General features: G+C 43.4%; 1 protein-coding gene across 11 annotated transcripts; it reads left to right on the top strand.

Moving 5' to 3' along the window:
- Positions 1–779: 779 nt before the first annotated feature.
- atxn2 (ataxin 2) lies at positions 780–22795 on the top strand. Of its 11 annotated transcripts, none has more exons than XM_047592634.1 (26): positions 780–1286; positions 2719–2749; positions 3048–3107; positions 3524–3595; positions 4828–4978; positions 5658–5672; positions 8253–8377; positions 8959–9050; positions 9196–9384; positions 10150–10322; positions 11173–11421; positions 12958–13143; positions 13315–13494; positions 13904–14011; positions 14131–14201; positions 14298–14662; positions 14981–15044; positions 15169–15315; positions 15935–15952; positions 16533–16605; positions 17280–17473; positions 18972–19098; positions 19358–19546; positions 19661–19869; positions 21138–21315; positions 22622–22795. In XM_047592634.1, exons 1-26 carry the CDS (start codon positions 1177–1179, stop codon positions 22648–22650), a joined length of 3405 nt encoding a protein of 1134 aa, XP_047448590.1. In that variant the 5' UTR covers positions 780–1176; the 3' UTR covers positions 22651–22795. The 11 variants fall into 11 exon arrangements, with proteins under 11 accessions (XP_047448590.1, XP_047448599.1, XP_047448596.1 ...); XM_047592640.1 differs by having other exon boundaries at positions 781–1286; positions 14337–14662; positions 19658–19869; XM_047592635.1 differs by having other exon boundaries at positions 781–1286; positions 16533–16599; positions 19658–19869.
- Positions 22796–23209: the final 414 nt, after the last annotated feature.

Here is a 23209-nt window from a genome sequence, read left to right as displayed (position 1 = left end):
CGGCTACAAAACTCAATGAATGTTTACGTTAATGTAAGATTGGAATAGTTCTTTATGTTTAATACAGTTACTGAGTGATATATATATATTTATATATTTTGATCAAGAAATAAACAGTCACACCTTGACCGTCTGATGTATTTTGGATAAAATACACCCTGTATTATACAATCCCTAAAAGTGGACAATTTCAGCGAAACACTGTAATTTAAATTCATTCTTGATAACTAAAGAAAGACAAAGGACGATTTCGTAGTCAAAGCAATTTTAATGTTTATAAATACAGCTTTCTCAAAATTAAAATTAAAAACAATATCGGCTTGGTGTGAATTTAAATAACAATCTATATGTGCAATCATCTTCCAGCATTGCTACCTATGTCTTGTCCATATCAGAGCTGCATTAGTCCCAAATGATTTTTGCAAGACGTGGAAATAGCTCACTTCAAAGTGTCATGTTGTAATGTTTAAATGGCACATACAGCACACACTAACGACGTGTAAATAGTGTTTGTTGCCTGTCAGTGCGTGTTCGCCGGCTCACGTGGATGCCACTAAACAGCCACCGAAAATTCATGGACTTCCTGAAAATAGTGCCACGATGTATGTGTAATCTTTAAAGCAACGAAGTGCTGAAATATTTCTACGTCGGTATACATTAAATATGGACACATTTTTTTCCCATGTCACAGACTGACGATTGTTAAATAAGCTAGAGTTATGAATATGAGTTAGGCGTTGTGAGCTGTTACGCCTTTCATATATCCCTCCGCCGTTTTTTGTCCCTTTCAGACTGTTTTGGTCCTTTCGCTGTTAGCAACGGATAGAGCCCGAGATAGCTGAAACCCTACTTTGACATAATCGATTTTTTTGTTAGGATCACAAAACAAATTGACAAGAGGTGTAACACGCATGTTTATTTTGGAAGTGTCATCCGAGCGCGTTGTCCTTTTTTTAAATATATTTTTTTCTGTTTTAATAGAAATTGTACAGATTGCTAAATTTAGCCAGCAACTGTTAGCGAGCTAACTAGCCGCTTAGCATAGCATCCTCCTCAAGAGGCACGCTGACATTAGCTACATCTCCGGACCTGTCACACAACCACACGCCGTCCCATCGTCAAGAGATTGCGGTGTGAAAGTGGTCGTTTTAAGAGGCCGTCTTTTATGGGATCACCATGTCAATGAAGGCCGGTGGAAATCGCAGCAAGCCCGGCGGGGGCAGCACGACTGGTGCCGCCGCCTCCGGTGCCGGAGGAAGCGGAGGGGGAAGACCGAATCTGGGCAGGTCTGTGCAATTAAAACGTCAACCCAAGCGAAGTAAAAACACAGCGGCGAGGGGCGATGTTTGCAGTTTTCGGTACTTGGACACTGTCACGTCCAGTAGTAGCATTTGTGAGAGATGACATTCCCGTTAAGTGGTCCAAAACCAGTGCGTGTTTGTGGACGCTGTATGGGCCTTACGACGTGCTGGTCACTCGGTGTAACGTTATGCAGTTTAGCTAGCGAGGCCTGTCAGCTTGGTCCAATAATGTTGCAACTTCGACGGAGCATTACCTCCTTTTTTTTGCACGTTAAATAAAACAGATCACCTGGCGTCTGGTTATGCAATTAGACGTGTTTTTTTTGGACACATATCTTTCCCCACATGTGCGTGCCAGTGACGCTGCTCGCCAAGTTGCAGATATCAGTTTACTATCAGCTTGGAGTCAATTTGGCTAGCGTTAATTAGCCTTTGACAGCCCCATGCTTGTAATTCAGTGCACTCGCTGTTGTAATGGCCGGCTAACGGGACCCAGCCTTAGCGACTCAGTCAGAGAGTGCGATGAAAATGACTGCGTTTGTTTTCCTTTTACATGTTGCTCGGTACGCTACCGCAACATTGCTGCAACGGGATTGCCAAGAAATTGATATAAAGCGTGTGGGCGCACGAAGGAGAGAGAGGGGCGGGTTGAGGACGAGAAGGGGGGAATCAGAGACCTACGGGCTTTCAACCTTGACGTTGCATCTCGTGAGAAATAGTGTCCTTGAAGTATGACTTTCTCCGTACATGTCGTCCTAAGATAAAGCGAACACACGCTGTCAGTGCGGGAACCGCATGCATATTGTGCTTTTTTTTTTTTTTTTGTAGTCAGCCTTTTATTCACCGGTCACTAGGACAGTACGCCCCATTCATTGCGTAGGTTTCATCCATGAAGGCCGAGCGAAGATGCTGTGAAATAACGCTGGATCTGTCATGCGTTTAGAACCAGCCTGTTTGAGCTATAAAAAAAAAAAAAAATGACATGTTGGGAGGACTGTGAATCAAGCGTGTTTCAAAGAGCCTATTACTAATGTACTACAACTGACACGATGCAGGGATAAGTGTCCATTGCACTGAATGAAGTGTGAATGGCTGGCCCTGTGCCACGCTGAACAAGGAGCATTTTAGGACATGCTTGGAAAAGAAATGTAGGATACCGACTGTTTGGCTGGCAGCCACTTGAACATTAATTCCAGCGAGCAAAATGTTTTGGATCTGCTGGAGATTTTAGAGTCTTCCTTTTCATTCAAATGTTCAACTAATGCATGTGTGTCTGCGAGGCATTTTGGTTTAGGTTGAGTGAGTTTGCACTGATGTTAATTTTTTGGCGGTGGTGGGAGTTGTTTCAGTATGCTAGGACAGATGTTTAATGTTAATGAGATGGGGAGTTTAATAGTGCTTTTTTTTTTTCTTTCAGGGGAAGACACAGCGGTAAAGCTCCTGCAGCAGTAAGTAACCTGTTAGCTCTCATACTAATGTGAACTAGCAGTAGTATTTAGCATTGAGAAAACATTCACAATGGATTAATGATAAGTGATTCAGTACAGTCATTTGAATACAATGTCACATTTTTTAAAGCATGCAATTTGACTTCAGATAAGGTTTACATTTAATGGTCAGATATGTGTTACTATTATATATTGCGCAAATGTCCAGTAGGTGTCACAAGATTGTGACACCATATTTGGCTTAATCTTTGTTTGCAAATGGATGAAAAATCAGTAGTTAATTGTGTCTTTTCTTTAGGTCATTTTCAATGGTGTATATGCAAATATGAGGATGGTCCATGTCTTGACTTCAGTGGTGGTACGTTTACTGTTTGTGTGTCTGCGTAGATGTGTAGCGTGTGTTCTTCTGAATTTTGTCTTGTGTGTAATGACAACAGCGAGCGGCAGAGAGAAGTGAGCGTAGCTACAAAGTTCCTTAAATGTGACATCCAAGAGAATTATGCTTACTGTAAATAAATTAGTAACAGCAGTATTTACTGCAGTCTTTCTTACGCCACATGCTGTTTCCTCGGAATGTCCACACACGGATAAACAAAGCCAGTTTGTGGAGACAGCTGGTTGCATAAACAAAGCAGAGATTGATCAATCGTGTGTCTACTTCACAACAGATGGGTTTCTGAACTTGTGTCTTTGAATGTGTAAATTGGCACCGGCACTTTACGGAACGAGTGAGTGTTGCATACAGTGAATAACTTCGGGCCTACTTATTTCTAGGGGACCAAGTGTGAGCTGAAAGTGAAGAATGGAGCCGTCTACGAAGGAGTATTTAAGACATACGGTCCAGAGGTAAGGCTCATATGTAGTGTGATGTTCTTTGTAGGTGCTAATTTGGAATTAAATCTGTTACTTTTCCCGTAGCTGTACAAATGATTAAGCTTATCTGCGATAATGTTCTGCCTGAACTCAATAGCAGTGTCACCCCTGAGGTGGATTAGACAAAGATCTGCCTTTTTGTCTCTCCTTTTATGGCAGAAAGGCATGTGGCCCTTCATCTTCCCGTTTAGGTTGAAGTATTCCCAAGTCTTTCTTATGTGGGGAAGAAAATAACGGCTTAACCTCAGCAATGAGGAGGCTTCTGTCTTTCCAGTTCATTTAACAGAGCTTAGTTTTAACCACAATTCTTGAAGAGAAATGAATAAAATATGTGTCACATTTCGTATTTTATATCTCCCCCAACATGATTGGTAAGTTTACATGACTGAAATATGAATCGGCCTGAAAAGATACCAATAGAAATTTAATTGGGTGTGTCTGCACATGCAAATAAAACTTTTTTTTGAGAGCAGAAGAAAGCATCACATTTGGCTTTTATTAACACAGGCTGTGAACAGCCAGACATGCTGAAATATTCAGATGTTGTTGCATTCCCCACCCTTCTGTTCACAGTCTGTCAGTCAACACTGCCATATTTGATTGTAGGAGTTGTGATGTAGCTTTTCTCTATTGTAATATACTAGTTGTAGTATAACTTCTTGTTTTGGGTGAAGTCCGAGGTCCATGCAGCTCCTGCTGCTGTTCAGTAAGTCCTCCCGTCCCTTGTGGGTGCCAGTAAATGAGCAGAGCTCAATTAACTGAGGTCAGCTAAAGAACCTCCTCAGGTTAATTCTAGATTACAAGTTGTAAAATCCAACAGGTTCAACTGATTAGTGCCTCATTCCTCTGGCTGATCTCATTATTATTTTTTATCATTCAGTGATCTTTCAGTTATTTTATTAATCTGTTATATGCAAAAATAAAAGTAATTAATAAAAACAGTATAACATAGTTTTCTAGATGCTGAGGTGACGCTATTTCTAAAGGCTATAACAGAATATAACTCCAGGAAAAAACAGAATTTATAATATTTTAGCTTAACAATTCTGTCTGAAATTTCCAGATTTTGCGAATTAATTGTACTATTGATTTTGATTTGCAAGGGCTCAGTAGGGGCTCAGAGGGGCCTTTGTGCCCATGGGTGTTTAATACTTCTGCTTTGCTATTTTCCTTTTAATCCCTTTCAACGTTACTTTCTCCCTCAGTGTGACCTGGTGTTGGATGCAGCCCACCGAAAGAGCCCAGAGCCGAGCATAGGCCCCAGGAAAGAAGATATCGTGGAGACCATCATTTTCAAGGCCTCCGATGTCGTAGTGGTGACCTTCAAAGATGTGGACCTGAATTTTGCCAGGAAAGGTACTGGAGGCATTTGTGTTGGCAAATATAATTTCTATATATATATATACCTGATCGTTCACATGGTGAAAACTCAAGAACCATGTGCAATGTAGGTGCTTGTCAGTATTAGTGTTAATTGCACACACAGAAAATAAACACATGACAGAGTGAAGGCTCCATCTCTGCATACACACATTTTGTACTGAACCTTTTCAGTCTGTATTCTTTACCTTGATGACACAAAAGCGTCGCCATGAGTTAAATCTCATGTGTCTGCTCTGAGTGGCTAGTCATTGAAAACTAATTTGATCTATTGATTGGTCCGAAGGTTGCTCAAGCACAGCAAGGACACTCTCATAGAGTGAATGAGTCTGCTTCATTTAATTGATCTTGACTCATAGAATTCTCCTTTGAACGGTAATGGCCTGTGTGGGGGGAGGTTTATTGTCTGAATTTAATCAGGTAAAAAAAAAAGTGAGAAGGTTTTGCCACATGATTCGGTAAGTGAGCCACCGAGTCACCAACGTACTGAAGGATCTGTTGAGTTTGCTTGACCTGCCTTAACTAAATCTGTTGTAAAAAAAAAAAAAAAAAAAAATGTTGGGTAGAGTTGGTTGCCAGTCAGTAAATCTGCCTGTCAGTCCATCTTCTGACTCTCTGTCATCTGTGTGTGTGTCTTTCCTTTCCAATGGTCTAGTCTCCTCTGACACAGGTAATATATGGCTGTTTTCCCGTCTTGCACATCTCTGTTATGCACTTACACACTTTCATAAGCATAATGAAATATGTAATTAAACTCACAGTGTTTGTGAAGGTCTGGGCATGATTGATAGTAGGTCATTACTGCTATTTTATTCCAATTTGAGGATCAGTCTAAAGTAAGAGCAGCTCAGTCTTGCTTCATCTTTTCACCAGATCCTTTCGTTATTTTTAGACTGGATGTTGCTTTCGGTGGAAGGGTTGCCATGTGGCTGTTGCACACTGTTTAGTTAAGCCATTAGCTCAAAAGTTAGTGAAAATTATAGGTTTAGGTTTACTCATGAGGAGGCTTGGGATGTGTGAGACATATACTGCAGATAGTGTGAAACGTAATGTTAACTAATGCCAATATTAGTTTTAAACTAATGCTAATTCTTATTTTTCTTTTTTTTTTTTTTACTGTAATCTTAAAACGATACATACACCAATCAGCCACAGCAATATGACCACGCCCCTAACATTGTGCAGGCCCTAGCCCGTCGAGGGAAGGACTCCACTAGCTCTCTGAAGGTGTCCTTTGGTATCTCGCACCGAGACGTTTGCAGCAGATCCATTTATGTCCTGCAAATTACAGCAGGGGGCCTCCATGGACCTGTTTGTCCAGCAAATCTTCAAATTTTTCATTTGAGATCTCCGAGAATTTAGAGGCCAGTTCAACACCTTGAACTTGTGTTCCTCCAACCATTCCTGAACCATTGTGGAAGCTCGTAAAAGCTTTCCATTAGAACAATACTCTCGAGCATCACACTCCCTCTGTCAACTTGCTTTGTGTTAAGCTAAGCTACGTACGCACCTGGCCATCAACGGGATGTTAAATAAAATGTGATTCAATAGACCAGGCCACTCCCGTGGTCCAGTTCTGATGACCACATGCTCCCGGAAGTGGACAGGCTTCATCGTGGCCGCCCTGACTGGTTTGTGGCTAAACCCGCATACACAACAACCTTCAAAGCATTATGTGTTCTGACACCTTTTTAGTACCAGCATCAGGGTTTTGAACTAATTAACCTATGATCCTGTCGCCAGTACGACAGCCTCCCTCGGACCACTTTAGATGACACTTTAGACCACTGCTGACCAGAAGGACCCCCCCCCCCCCCCAGTCATCTAGCCATCACAATTTACCCCTTGTTAGTTGGTCAGATACTTCCACTTGTGCATTTTTCCTGCTCCTAACACCTTGAGGACAAAATGTTCACTTGCTGCCTAATGTATTCCACCCACTGACAGGTGCCATGATAACCAGATAATCAGTGTTATTCAGTCAGTCAGTGGTCATTCAGTTATGACTGATTGGTGTAAGGTTTAAACTAATATTATTACAGTTTAACCCCGAGCAGAGCATTTCAGGGCATTATTTTTCCCCAAATATGCAGTTCAGTTACAGCGTTTTAGTTCGGGTCAAACCAGGAAATAGAAAGGAGGAAAACGATTGCATGATAATTCCATTGAAAGCAACAGTTTGCCCATACATATTAAACAACAGCACCTTATTTGTTTTCTGAACTTTGTATTGAAAATCAAGTTATGCCAAGATGTTTGATTTGCTTTGGCCCTGAAGTGCTTTGAGGTCATATAATCGACTGCGATCTAAATGCATGTTTGCTTACGCTCACTACGCCCACATTTGGTTTGGAAAATGATGTGCTTAGGTTATGCACAATTTCTGTTATAGATATGTGCAGAAAGCATGCCAACTACCTCTAGACACATAAACCGAGCCTTTTAGTCCAGTTGTCCGTGTGGTGCCAATCCAGCATCTTTGAAATTGCTCTCCGCTGTTAAGGATTAAATGTCCGGCATGGCTGAGTTCAGGTGGTTGGGATGCTTTTTTGCGCATAAGTCCGTTGGTGCCAGATCTGAGAATGTGAGAGGGCTAACGTGAGATCGGTTTTCCTTTCAAATATAATTTGGGGTTGTCTTTGAGCATGCCGGCCTGTGATTAATTTTATTGAGCCAAAGTATTTTGTGCATTTAATTAAATATAGTGAATGTCCTGAAGGAATTGATTGTCTTCAGCCCTTAGTTTTATTTTTACATGTGAATGCTACTTTTCAAGATGTTGCCATGGTGATGCCTGATAAGAAAAAGGGGGGGAAAAGTCAGATATTTTGGACACAGAGTGATCACTGAAATTAAGTTACAATAAAAAAGAAGATTGTGAGTGAGCCTACTATTTATCCCTTTCTTTAAAGGCTGTATTAATAGTCACTGTCAGAACCATTTACGCTTGTTAGCTACCAAGGCCGTCTATTTGAAGGGATTTTTTTTTTCTCACCCATATCTGGATGTGAGCAGCTGTGCCTGTTGTACCAGCAAAACTCCTATATAGATCTTTGCTGTGAGAGCTTGTGGCAGAAGCTCTCGAGGCATGAGTGAATCCTGCATATACAGTGAGAGTGCAGCCTTGTGACCACATACTGCTGTTACTGGCGTGTGTGTGTGTGTGTGTGTGTGTGCGTGTGTGTGTGTGTGTGTGTGTGTGTGTGCGCGTGTCCTCTACATACATATGTATTCTCTGTGTATGTCTCAGACAACTTTACAGATTCCGCAGTGACTGGGAGGATCAATGGTGAGCATAAAGAGAAAGATCTAGAGCCCTGGGATGGAGGAGAGACCCACAACTCTGACAGCCTCGAATCTCTGGATACAGATGTGGTGAGAACAGGCACACAACACACTGTATACATTTATATTTACGAATTTTGTCCAAATTATTCTTATCAGAAATGCCACATTCAGCCAACTCCAAACATTGAACTGTTTACATAGACACTAAACAAAATTACCTGAAAAAATATTTGCATTTACATGCTCCAACATTTAGATAATTCCTGTTTTGACAAAGTAGTGGAGCGTCACAAAAAACATATAGTGGAAAACCTGTTTCCCCAATTTTATTGACAAGGCTAAATTAATTAAAAAGAATATTAATAGTCACATGGGAAAATCATTTATTCCAACCAGAGAGAAACAAATCGGCCCAAGCGTTTACAACAACAAGTTGCACCAACTAATTCATTCTAAATCTTTAAATTCCTTCCTACTTACTGAAGTGGTTATACGAGGTGGCTTTGTTGGGATTCAGCTATTATTTTGATTATTATTTATGTTTACATGAAGCCAAGTATTCAGCTAACAGACTTGTTATCCATAGAGGCTGTTGTCTGATGTAAAGCACTCATAATTTGTTTTATAGGGCTGTTGCTTAACTCTCTGCTGCCCTCTTTTCCTTTCAGTCAAACGGTTGGGATCCCAACGACATGTTCAAGTACAACGAGGAGAAATATGGAGTCTTATCCACATATGACAGCAGCCTCTCCACATATACGTAAGCCTCTCTAGGTCCTCCACCTGTGTTTCTCTCTTCAAATTCATCGACGTGCCATAAACCTAATACAGGGTATAGACATACTGGAAGTACACTGTGACGTTTATGACCATTAACATGTGTTGTGTCATTTGTTGCTTTCCAGGGTCCCCTTAGAGCGGGACAACTCCGAAGAGTTTCTGAAGAGGGAAGCGCGAGCTGCCCAGCTAGCGGAGGAGATTGAGGCCAGCGCCACGTACAAAGCCCGCGTGGCCTTGGAGAACGACGAACGCACCGAGGAGGAAAAATACACTGCTGTGGTGCGAGGAGAGAGGGAGACTCACACACTTAGCAGGTGAGAAACCTGGGGGAATGCACTTCATTTACCAGGGAGAAGTATCTATGTGCAAGCATGGTATGTAATAATACGTTTTATTTGAAGGCGCTCAATGACGGCGTACAAATATACACAGAGTACACGTTAAAAAGAAACAACAATAAAGGGATAAAAACAATAGAAGTGGCGACTTATGGAATAAGCAGTTTTAAACAGATGAATCAATGTTTCTGATTTTGGGTGGCAGTGAATTCCAGAGACAGGTTTATGTTAGGAAGACCAGTTAAGTTTATGGAGGGACTCGTGAGGGAGACCGAAGAGGAGAGAGTCGCAGTAATCCAGGCGGGAAGCGACGAGGTTGTGGACAAGGATGGTGGAAGGGTGGAGACGATTGATGTGTCCTGGGTGGACGTGGGCAGACCGGGTTATGTTATTGATGCGAGTTCTAAAGGACAGGGCGCTGTCAAGGATGACACCCAGACTCTGTGTGTCTGTGCATAATGTTTGCAGGCAGAGTGCATTAGAAAAGCTCAGTCACAGACTTGTGAACCGTATTTTAGCCTTAAAGGGAGACAAAGTAGTTGCAGCAAACTCACTCAGCAGATAGCAGCTGTTCCCAGAACAAACACTTCTTGATAATTAAAGAAAGCAAGCTCATTTTGGCTAATGGGAAGCACTTAGCTGAGCCTTATGTAGTGCAGAGTTATTTCCTCTTCCTCACTATTGCCTTGTATAAATTTAACCGAACTGCCTGCCTGTATCGTTTTTGTGCTTATCTGTCAGAGAGAACAAGTACATTCCTCCGGGTCAGAGGAACAGGGAGGTGATGTCGTGGGGGCCGGGACGTCAGAACTCACCTCGTCTGGGTCAGAGCGCAGCTGGGCCCTCGGCCCCTCGACCGGGACCTCACGACTACAGTCCCAGCTCCGGGGCGGACCAGAGGGTGGTTAACGGAGGCAAGTTTAATACAGCACTCATAAACCTACTGAAACACGTATTACTCCCGTTATGTGCACATTAGTTCGCACAGAGGTACTTTGTGCGCTGGTCAGGCCAGAGGGTCAACTGTGACTGGAAAAGAGATGTTTCATTCCCCATCGTCTGCTGTTTAATAGATATAAAGATGTGTGTAGTTGTCCCTGTTTTATTTTCTTGCATTTCTTGCATGTATGTGAATCAAGTCGTTTTAGTCCTGTCTTTTCATTCATTCTTATGTGTATTAATATCGCCGTTCTTTCTGTTCTTGCTTTGCCTTGAGTCCTGTCCACATGTAAAGTGAGTTGCTTGTTGCCAGTATCTGTGTAACTGACAGTTGATCACTAGAGGAAGTTCCGGGCTCTCGTAACCCGTTTTGTATATTTCCCACATTAAATAATTAATCTAAAGAACATATCAATATTGCAGGTGTGTGGACGGAGCTAGAAATTCTCGTGGTCACTGCTTTCTATTTAAAAAAAACAAAACAAACGCTGCTCCATCTCGGTTCACCCTAAATCCACTGTCAACACGAATTTGGTGGTAGAAACTAAAGTTGTGGACGTGTTTCGTTGTGGTAAACATTTGGGAGCTCTATGCTTGCGTCACATGTCAAACAGTTGTATCAGACGCTCCTATGGTCATTGCCTGCAAGTTGAGATTAGTTCAACTCAGTACCCGCCCACGTTTTTGGCAGGATTTCTTTAATAGTCCACGGTGTCTTCGCTGCCACTTGCTTCCTGTATGTGTGCCCTTTTTAGTTTTTCCCTACTTTAACTGGTTGTAATCCGCTGTTTGTCATCCTTTATCATTTGTCCTTGCTTCTTTTAGGTTCATCCCATTGGCCCTCACCCTGTCCGTCTCCTTCCTCCCGCCCCCCTTCTCGTTACCAGTCTGGCCCCTCCTCCTTGCCTCCTCGGGCGACCACGCCCACCAGACCACCTTCCAGACCCCCCTCTCGACCTTCCAGGCCTCCCTCTCATTCATCCCACCCCTCCTATCCCTCCTCTTCATCCTCCTTTTCCCACCATGGGCCCACGTCGCCAGCCTCCACTCTGCTCAAACGCATGTCTTCAGAAGGTACCCACATCAGTGTGGAGTGGAACTGGGCAAAGGCATGAACTGAAGGTGGAGGGACTCAATTGGATGTAATTTGGGATGTGTTGTCCCCAATCGCACTGAAAAGCCTCTTAAATGGAAACTACTTTCAAAAATAAATTTGCCCAGGTCTAGTGTGGAACTACACACACAAGTGAAATGGCTTCTTTGGACTGATTGGGTCAGAGCGTGTACATTTATACACAAATGAGGCATGTACAAAGCTGATCCATTATCAGTGCATCAGGCACTTTCACAGTGGCATGTGGGTGCACCATGGTGTGTGTTGTGCTTTCTGCCTGGTAACAATTGTGGCACAAAAAAAACAAAAACAAAAGGCACTTAAACATGTTGTACAGAGCATTCAAAGGAAGATGTGAAAGAAGCTCAGAAATGTTTGATTTATTATTTCAGTGACGTATATCATCGTCAGTTCTTTATTACAGCGCACTGGAACAAGTTGAAAATAGATACACTGTGCAGGAATGCTGGTTCTTTTCCACATGGCTTCACCGATTTCACCAGCACAAAATGAAAATTTAAAAAAAATTCAACAACAACAACTCTCTGCTCTTGACTAGAGAATTCCTTCTTTATTGTTGGCCGGAAAGCGGGATCAGTTGTACTTGTCTAGTAGAGGACAAAAAAAAAAAGCAACAAAGTTTAAAATGTTATCCCACTGGGATGATATTTGTCCTCCCAAAATGAAATAACTGACTTCAAGTGATCCTTAACCTTGGTGTTCTTGTTTGAGGTTAAATCCAACAAGTTTTGTGCAGCTCGGCAAATTCGTGAAATGTAGTTTTCCACCTGCGTTTTCTCTCACCTCACCTGGTTGTAGTTTGCAAAGTGTGGTGTGCTTTTCCGGTCACTTTACAGGATCTTCTGCAGTTTCTCCTACTAACACGCATGTCTCCAAATAACGTTGGTGATATTTCATCATTGGGGTTTGCTTCCGCACTTGTATTTTGTTCCGATTCAATGAGAACAGTATCGTCACAGTACTTTTATTTAACGCTGCTTTCGCTTGGTGTTTACATGGAAATCAAGACCTCAGCACTAATCTCTCGTTGAAAGCATTGTGATTTCATTCAATTGGGAAATAATCACATCTAAAATAGAACATCAGCAAAAAAATGTGCAGTCATTGCTCTTCTATGGTTACTTACAATGACCTATTAAACAGCTTCTTTTACAAAGATGGTTTGGGTAAACTGCTCAGTCGCAAGTGGGCTGAGACCCCCCCTCTCAAACCCGGCCTCAGCTCTGTTGATTTGCCCCAAAACAGAGTGTGATTTGTTATTAACACACATCCAGGGGAAATGCTCCTGGCTTCGGAACAACAAACTAGGTGTGAAGGCACCCTTAGATGAGGATGTAATCATTACTAAGGTTTGCAGTTTTTAAAGCTCTTGTGAGACCCCTCCCACGTCAGGATGGTGGAAAACGCAGAGTGTTTTCTGCCCTTCTACTCTGTGCTTACGGAAGTCTGTCTCTGTCTGGCTTTGTCATTTACAGGTCCACCCAGGATGTCTCCAAAATCACAGAGGACACCTCGTGCTCACAGAGTGCCACCCTGCCGAACCGGCGGAGTCCCCCCGGGAGTGGACTTAATTTCCCACAACGCCCCGGGAGAGGTTCCAGTGACCCCACCAACCAGGAGTAGCTCTTCTGGAGGAACATGGTCCTCAGTGGTTAGCGGAGGTAAGAATAGTTTTTTTTTTTTTCCTTCGTTTCTTTACTCTTTCTCTGTGTGGAAATGATGGTTTACCACCGTTTGATGGCATCTTTCAGAAGAGGCAAATTGATAATAAATATTTGGGATAAATATGTGATCACCAAAATCTTATTTATTCTTCTCCCCCCCGTCCTCAGCTCACAGACCTCGCTCCCCACGACAGAACAATATGGGCGGTGCCTCCCCTGGCTCCTCCTCCCTCCCTTCACCCCAGACAGGAACAGCTCCTGTGGAAACTGTTACCACGCCAACATCTGCTTCCTCTCCTACAGCTGCTAGCCCCGCCCCCAACATGGTTGCCTCGCCATCAGGAGATGGTAAAGTTAACTCATCCTTTTACACAGTGGAGGCGCTGAGTCAGTAAGAAAAGCGTGACATACTATGTCTGTTAGATGGATAGATTACTTTATTCATCCCCGAAGGGAAATTAGGCCGTCATAGCAGTCCGGTATTTGAATAAAATAAAATACAATAGAGTAAAATACTGAGGTATAAAAATAAAAGCAAAAATAAAAACACAGAATAGGACAAGGACACTTAAAAAAACACAATATACACAGGTAGATAAGGTGCAGTGGCAAGATGATGGCAGTACTGATGATAGGATGGTAATGTTGTAACTAAACAGTATATAATAGTTTGACGTTGTATTTGACGTTATAGTTTAGGTTGTGTTACTACTAACTGTTATCTATGGATTAAGTCGACTATTTTGCGTCTGTACAGCAAAAGAGTGTCGTGTCCAGGAGACGAGGCAAACATCCCCCACAGCCAACAAGGAGAATATCAAGCCTTTGGAAAGCTCACCTAGTATCACCAGACCAGTCTGTAAAGGTAAAGTGTGCAGTACTCAGTGCTTAATATAAATATTTTTGAAAGATCAATTCGATGTGATGCTGTAAAAAAACAGATATGTTGAGAATCTGACCCATTTCTCCCCACTCACATTACAGGACCACCCTCAATGGCACCAGACCACAGAAAACAAATAGATAATTTAAAGAAATTTAGTGTAGATTTTAGGGTAAGTATTTCCTTCTTTCATTTGCGGTAGAGTTGCTTAAGTTATTCAAGTTAGTTTGCCTGTGCAACTCCTTCTTTGTCACGGTCACTTTTCCAGTTGCAGTCTAGTTCAAACCCAGACCCTGCCTTTGACCAGATGATGACCAAGCCCGCCAGAGATCCAGCAGACAAGCCGAAGGACCTCCCCCTGGACAAGGCGTCCGCGGCGGGACGGGAGGCCAACGACGAGGGCGTCGTAGCGGTCGCTGCTGGCACGCCCGGCGGCACCCCCGCCCCATCCGCCACCGCCACGAACACCAGTAAGCCTGGCAGCCCGGCTGCACTGTCACCGTCTCCTTCCGCCCCGGACCAGAAGAGGGCGGGTTTGGACGTGACGTCGCAGGGAGTTCAGACGACGGTCACGTCTACGTTCAGCGGACCCAAGCACGAAGACAAGGAGGAGAAAAAGGAGGCCGTGCAGGAGTGAGTAGAAGGGAGACTGCGGTATTTTAATATCTGGTGATATTTTGTTTTTATTCGTAACAAATCTCACGAAAAGACCCAAACTGATATTGACTTGAGCCTGTCAAGTTTTTTTTTTCTTTTTCTGTGCAGTAGAGATCTATTGTTCATTCCAAAAACAACTTAATAATGTCTAGGTGCGCCGAAAATGCAACAAAAACACAATTTCACCCTGTTTGAGTAACTTCTGCTACAAACCAAAAAATGCAATAAACTGATTCCAGACTGATCCTTTATGTTTTTATTGTATCTTTTTCTCTGTTTGTTCTCCTCCCGCAGTCAAGTAAGAAAATCAACACTGAACCCAAATGCTAACGAGTTCAAACCCAGGTTTAATTCACAGGTCAGTCTACCTCGCTGTTGCCAGGCTACACAAATTAAATACCACAAACTGAAATTGTTATTCAACTCATTCTTATGTCTGACTGCGTCTCTAACGGCGTCTTGGTATTCTGTGTTGTCTTTAGCCCAAACCAGCCAACACGCCGACGCCTCCCCGGCCTCAGGGCCAGCCCAGCCCCTCCATCGTGGTGCAGCAGCCCCCGACCGTCTACAGCCAGACGGTCTGCTTCCCTCAGATGTATCCCCTAACGCCCGTCAGCCCGGGAGTGCAGGTGAGACACGCGTCTGCATGCTGATACGGTGCAGCATGGCTCCATCTGTAGAGTATTTCTATTCAGCGCAGAACTCCCCGAGCATCACGTCGCACCGCCGCGAAATGCAGGCTGCATTAAAACAAACCCCCTAACAACCTTCACCGTTTGCATTCCCAACACGCTTGCTTACGTGTGCTCATTTCCGTGCCTCCTTAATTCCCTTTCTACCTTTGATTAATATCTGAATCATGCCGTCATTTGCCTCTTCTTTTTTTTTTAATTCTTTTTGTCTCACATTTTTAATATTTTTGATTTTCTCATACACCTTAATATCTAAAACATCACATCACATCACGTCTTGCGTCGTCGCGTTTCCTTCCTTTTTGTCATTTTCCAGGAAAGTGCTGTTTTAATTCTTTTTACACATTGTTACATTTGCTATAACAACACTAAACATGTTTAATCACGGAGTAAAGCATGTACTGTGGAGTCGTAAAATGTGTGTGTTTCCTGTGTTGCTTTAAGAAAAACTTGGTGATCCAACATCAGACACGTGCAAACGATAACAACTAAAGAGTGGTTCTTTTTCCCTTCTCTCCCCCTCCACCTCCTCCTCCTCTCTCTTTCGCTCCATTAGAAAAGCATTATATGGAAGGTTTGTGAATTTTTCTAAGATTTCTACTTTTTAAGTCCTTTTGTTTTCATTTGTTGTCTTTTTTTCTTTCTTTTTTATTTTTTTTAATTTTTTTTTTAAAAAAAAAAAAGCCCAATCAGTACTGAGATGTTATGCTTGCTTGTTGAACTAATGCCATCAGATGTTGGTTTGCCAACTTCTTATTGCAATTCATTTTAAACTGTCATCTTGTTTCTACCGGCTTCATTTGTTTAGCCTACCACCTGTTTAGCTGGAAGCTGTTTTCGCTGCAGTACTGTTGGTAATAGAAATGCATGGTGTATGAGATAAAGGAGTTAAGGAACAGGAGCGAGAAGCAACATTTGGTTTTTCACTTTTTTGCCCAGAGATGGGTGTAGAAAATGCATGCGGCCCCAGGTAAGAGACGTGTGAATCGATAGTGAAGAGCAGCCAGCTATCAAATAAAATCATCTGTTTTGTAGTTGAGGGCTGTGTTTTTTTTTTGTTGTTTTGTTTTTTCAAATAGGAAAGCTGCTTAGATTCCCTGATAAGATTGAGCATAAACATGTTTTCTCCATCTGCCATCCTCATTCCCCTCCAGTCTCCAGCTATGTACCAGGTTCAGGTGCCTCATATGACGGTCAGCCAGTCTAAACCCTACAGACAAGGTAAAGGTGAGAATGACCGCTCTCTTTCTGTCTTTCACTCTCCCCCCATCCACCTTTCTCTCTCTCCCCTCCCTGAAATTACTGAATGAATATGCTTTAAAAATATTACAGTGTTATATTAGACTCAGTTTCTTAAACCTAAATTACAAAGTCTTTATTCGGAAAATTTGCTCAGTTTTTAATCCAAGGAAATATCTAGATGCTTGATAAACAGGGTCTTGTTGCAACAGTGCAATTTAAATCCTGATTAGTGCAAACAAATGGAGACATATTTACTACGGAGACGCCCCAGCAGCCCACTCTGGAATTAGTAGATCACTAAATGTCACCAAGACGAGCTGGGAAGGAGTCTGGAAATTACTGATACCACGTCCTTAAAAGCCTCACAGAAAGTGTGACTGATTGGTTGATTAATTCATGAGTACTATTTACATAATATTTAAAAAAAAATCCTCATTTGTGACCTCAGATAGCAGTGGCTGGAAATACAGAATGAGCACAATTTATTATTTCACTTCAGGCTCCAAACGTTTCCTGTCTTTCAAACAGTTTAAATAAGGAACTATTTAAAATAAGTTGTCTTCTATTTGGGACAACTCACTCCAGCACCACGTTGTTTATCCTCAACTAACTCAACAAACACCTTTCCCATGTTTTTCTCGTATCATATGAACCTCCAGTACCCAACATGCCCCAGCAGAGGTCAGACCAGCACCACCCACCGGGCACGCCCACCATGATGCACCCGGCGACGGCAGCGGGGCCGCCGATCGTAGCACAGAGCCCCGCCTACTCTGCGCAGTACTTCACCTGCAGCCCGCAGCAGTTCACCAGTCAGCCGATAGTCCAGCAGATGACCCACTACCCGTCACAGGTGGGATTTTACCGTCGGTCCCGCTATAACACAACAGCGCAACCTTTAGCGGCGGATGTGTACAAAGACTTGGCTCAGGAGAGCCGCTCCATTAAGAGCCATATGTAACCATTACGCTTTACTGTGGTATCGGCAGTTTTTATGTCTCCCAGCTGTTCGCTAGCCGGCCGTTTGCTCTGACAGATTTCCGTGCCTCAGCGGCTTGACGGGGTGCCAGCGCAGTGCCAGACTTTCAACACTTCTAAATTTGGGCTGCTGTGAGCAAGAGCGCTGTTACCTGTTTGCAAACAGCCTGTGGTAGAACAACTGCATGCAAACAGAGGCAGTTAGGAGGTCGGCTGACGTCGCCGACATTAGCGGTTTCAGTCTCCCTGGTGTGATGCCCATTATTGGAGTGCGGCAGTAGCTGTTTGCTTTACATTACGTTGTTAATGCCTTTCTTTGTCTTTGCTTCCAGGCCACATGAATGATGACTAGTGCTATATGACAAAAGTATATTTACAGCTTCACTGGAAGAAAAAAAAAATCCTGAACCCCTTTCTCAAGGCAGTTGGTTTTGTTTGTTCTTCTTCTCTGAGGTTTTGTGTTGTTTCCAGGTCCCAGCCTCTTACGCCTGCTTTTATTTGTCACAGCCGTGTGTAACGTAGCCTGTGTGCCGCCACCTTCTGAGGGCATTACTCAGCTCAAACCGTCTCCCTCCAGGTTACGCCAATCAATTACCTGCTGGTTTTTATGGAGCAGTGTTCCACCTAAATAATGTCATCTGCGACCTCTCTAATGGCTCGTCAATCAGACGATGAAAGAACTGTGAGATCATTTCCCAGCGCGCATCCAAAATGGACTCGAGCCCCAGATACTTGGCCTCCTTTGTGACAGCAGCAGCAGCAGAACGCAGACAGAGTCCCATGAACCGGCTCCTTGAATGTGATCCACGCTGGCGTCAGCAGCCGAGCATCAAGGATCATTACAGATGAACACTTACCTATCGAAGCCTTTTTTTTTCTCCTGCTTTTCCAGTTTTCCAGTTTCAGTTTTAGATAGCAAGTGACTTTTTTTTCAGCTTTGGTCGTACTTTAGACGGAAAGAAAACACGTTCCCCGCATTAGTTTACTGGAATTTATTATTTGTGGCTCCGGTTTAACATGATGCTCTGTGCACACACTTTTTCAATTATTTTAATTTATTAAAAAAAAAAAAAAATATTGGAAAGAAAAAAGTAGAAGTCAGGACTGTATGTGTCATGCTTTTATGTGTCAAATGTGTACGCCGCACTATTTTCCCTGAGCTGTCCACATTCAAGCCTCTTCGTTGAACCGCAACAAAACTCCGCGCATATAAATGGGTCAAATTCGCTCGAGAAATGACATGGAAAAAAATGGACACAGAGGGGCTTTTCTTTAACAAAATCCTGATAGGAAACAGCTGATCAGATTGTTCATTCAGTCCTACATCGTGGACTCCCGACGCTGATGCTGAGAGTCTTCTGTGTGTCCTCCAGGCGCAGCATGTGTTCAGTCCGGTGATGCAGGGCAGCGCCAGGGTGATGGCGCCTCCTACGCATGGCCAACACAGCCTCGTCTCTTCCTCCACTACACAGTACCCAGAGCAGACACACACCATGTATGGTAGGTCCGCCCACCGACCCTCAGGGCCGACGTGTGAATTGTTTTGATCAGGCCAAGAACCCCCAAACTGATGGAGAGATTATATTATGATGTGTATTAAAAGAAATTTAAATTTGTGGGGGAAAATTTAAAACAAATGTGTGTATATATATATATATATATATATAAAATGTGTAATCAACCAAAGATTTTGTGACCCCCCCTGCAGTACCTGCGCGGACATTTTCATCAATTTTCAACACTGCTTCCTATGTCACAGTGTCTCAAGGGCCAATGCCTCAGCAGTACCCCCACCCCAGCGCCTTGCACCCCCACCCACAACACCCCCAGCCCTCTGCCACGCCCACCGGCCAAGCCCAGCAGGGTGGTCCCCCGCAGCATGGAGGTCCTCCGAGCCACCCAGCTGCCAGTCCAGTCCAGCACCCGCAGCACCCACAGGCAGCAGCAGGTGAGAATCCTCAAGTGTGAAGCTTCCCTCCCTAATGTTTTGGTTGCTACATTCATCTACTTATATGTGTGTTTTTTTTGTTTTGTTTTGTTTGTTTTTTGCGTGTCGCAGCAGCAGCAGCGGCTCAGGCCCTCCACCTGGCCAACCAGGCCCCACAGCAGCAGATGTATTCGGCCCTGGCCCCCACGCCCCCCTCCATGACCCCAGGCCCCAACCCTCAGTCTCCCCAGGCCTCATTCCAATCTGCCCAGCAGACTGTCTATATCCACCCGCAGCAGGTGCAGCATGGCTACAACCCCAACCACATGGCACACATGCAGCAGGTAGGTCACACCCCCTCCGTCATCCTGCTGGACAGCAACCCCGCCAGCTCCAGCCAAGTAATCAGACTGGCAGCGTTCCCCGGGTTGGATTAAATGTGTGGGTGAAACTCTCTGGGATCAGCTCCAGCGGAGGTTTTAGTTTATGAATGGGTCCTATTGTGGCGCTGATAAGTAGTTTTTGGCAGGTTTAAGTTGGAGATCTCAAATGGGTGTAAGTGGTATTCGGAGGAACATATTAAATTATAGCACACACTGATCAACCACAAGATTAAAACCGCTAACGGGGCGAGTAAATAACATTGAGCATCTTGTGACAGTTTTTCAGTGTTTTTCTGGGAAACGTTTGGATCTGGCGTTCGTGTGAATGTTGCTTTGACACGTACCACCCACCTAGAACATGAACACTCCTTGACCTGGCCTACAAATACACCAGATCTCAAACTAATCAGCTTTTTGGTGGGATGCGCTGGAACGAGCCTGATCCTCAGAGGCACCGTTAAGCCCAGCCAGCGTTTGTGTTCCCCATTTAGTTTTTTGGTCATCACTCAGAGTTCGTGATCATACTTGAGGGAAGGGATGTAGCCCAGCTTCTAAATCGTGAGCTTTTTATTTTCTGGAAGCTCCCCCTCTTGTTGATCTCAAGCGTGAGGGAACATCAGTGCTGTGTGGTCTGGAGATGTCTGGCTTCTCTTTGGATCTCAGAGCAAACAGGGTGAAGATCCAGACAGTTAAACCTCAACAAATAAGGGAACAAAGGCAATGTTTATTCTGCTTTATAAAAGAAGCCAGGATGTACACCTGGAGCCATATTTTAAAAGGATAATCTTTCCTTTTCACAGATATCTATTTGAGTTATATAGTACCTGATTTATGAAATCCTTCTTTGCCACAGAGACAAAAACTTCCTTGTTTTCAGTGACTATAAATATAGCAGAATGATTGCACTCATGTATTTGCTTTATTTAAGTGTTTTACAGTAGGATGCTTTGCTTGTCAAGTTAAAAAATGTTAAGAAATACATTTTTTATTTTTTTTTTTAGACTGATCTGCGTATTTTCCTAACACGTCCATACTTAGATCCTTCACCATCTCTATCCTCCGTAGCCAGCAGCTGTTCCCCGGTCGTAGCTGCAGGGAGCCGTGAATGTTGAGGCGCCTCTTTCTTCCTCTTAACTAGCTCTCCTTCTGTTCGCCCTCTCACCGCCTTCACCTCGTGTGCCACTTTTTGTTTTCTCACTGTCACTCGTGCACTTTTCTCCCACACCTAGGCCCATATGCAGTCCGGCTTAGTGCAGTCTCACCACCCGGCGCCCACCCACCCCCCGATGATGCTGATGGCTACCCAGGGTCCCCCGGGCGGTCCTCAGCCGCCCATGCCCCAGCCTGCCCTCAACCCCATCCCTGTTTCCTCCACCACACATTTCTCCTACTTGGCACATCCACAAGGTATTTTAATGTTGATCAGCACAGTCCTGCAGGGACGAGTCACAAATGTTTATGTATTGATACGTTGGTTGAATTGTTATTGATTTATTTTCTACACAATGTGAAAACCAGCTTTACTGTAGAAATAACACTGTTCACACATGTACTCTAGACTTAATCTAGACGTTGGAACATTATTAAACGACCAGCGCTGAGGATTTTTTCATATCAAGCGCTAACATTGCAGATGGCAACTTACTGATTGCCGCTCACTTTCTGAGCTTTAAGGATAACGTACTTTTCTACTAATGTGAAAAAGGTTAGGCCCTCTTCAGAGCTGGCGTTCGGTCTGCACACTCGTCTGAAAAGGCATCCACAACATTAGCAAAGGAACCGTCTTAATCCTCTCTATTAGATGCTAAGGATTAGAAATCCGATATATCGGGCTGAGCGTCTAGATGACTTCAACTATTGTTCGGCTCGTTCGGCTCAGGCTGCGATATCGGCGTTAGACAACACGAGTTAAATTTATTTATCACAATATGTTTGGAAGAGATGGCTCAGTAAAGTTTTTTATTTTTACTTTTTAATTTTCCACAAAAGATACGATGACGACACGTTATTCATAAAATAACAGAGTAATAAAATGACAAAATAATTAAATCTCATTCTACCTATTTTTACCTGTTTAATTTGTTTCCATTATAGTGCAACATATTCTTTGAGTACAATGAATCTTTATGTTTTTGGTTAATTTGAGACTCGTTTTTATCATGTAAATGGAGGGAGTAAAATGTGCATTGGCTTCAAATATTGACAGCAGGTATCAGCCAAAAAAATCGGTATCGGCCCTAAAAAATCCATATCGGTTGATCTCTACCATCGATGGTGCCGAGTTGCAGCCTGTTGTTATACAGGCTATACACGTCTGCAGGGTAGAGTGTGTAGCGCATGATTTTTTATTAGTGACATCATCACAGACCAACTTTAAAACATCTGAATTCATATGTAGATAAAACAGTTTCACGCTAAGCTAATGAAACAGTTCATAGTTACAGGTGAATCTACACAAAATGATAACAGCCGTGCAAGTGGTTGTGTGTTTAAACAGTATTTAAAGGACAGGTTCAACTTATTTCTTTGTCTGTAAAACACTGATCACATGCACAAAGATGCTCAGGTTTGTAGTGAAATTCCCTTTGTTTCTAGTGAAGAATTTGAAAGATACCAGTTTGACTGTGAAACCTCATAACAAAGAGATACCAAAGATACAAACTACGGACTTGAAGTAATAATCGGTTCCTCACCCTTTGTCCCCTCTCTGCAGTTCAACCTCATCATCAGCAGCAGCTGTAGATGGGGGGCGCCAGCGAGCTGAGGGGCCGCTCTGCGTCGTCGTCCTCGTCGTCGTTGCGCTTTTCAACCGGAGCCTTCAGAACCAGGCGATGAAGAGAATGAGAGCCCTCCCTCTCCTCTCTTTCCTCATCCTCACCAGACATGCTTCACATCAGCTTTTCTCTTCCCTCCCTCTCCCTCCCCCTGGCCCCTGGCCCCCTCCTCTCCCCTCCCTCCCCTCCCTGACTAGGCAATAAGAGAATGTTAACAGGTTGATGCAGTGACATGTTTTAACAAGCTAGAGAGTTTTAACGGACAAGACTGCTCCTATTCAGGCCCTGCTCTCACACACACACACACATATATATACACACACACACACATATATACACACACACACACACATATATACATGTACACAACTACACACACAGATGCAGACACACAAACAAAACAACCACACACTGTCAGGGGTCCCAAATAACAAATGAAGTCAGCTTTGCCAAGTAAGATGTGAAAGAGAGAATGAGAGTAACTAATCAGTGAGAGTGAAGAAGAAGAAAATTCAACTGGAACTTGT

This window comes from Mugil cephalus, chromosome 8, assembly GCF_022458985.1.
Source record: "Mugil cephalus isolate CIBA_MC_2020 chromosome 8, CIBA_Mcephalus_1.1, whole genome shotgun sequence".
Taxonomy (NCBI): Eukaryota; Metazoa; Chordata; class Actinopteri; order Mugiliformes; family Mugilidae; genus Mugil; species Mugil cephalus.
Note: the sequence above shows the minus strand (reverse complement) of the source record. Positions and strands in the feature narration are given on the sequence as shown.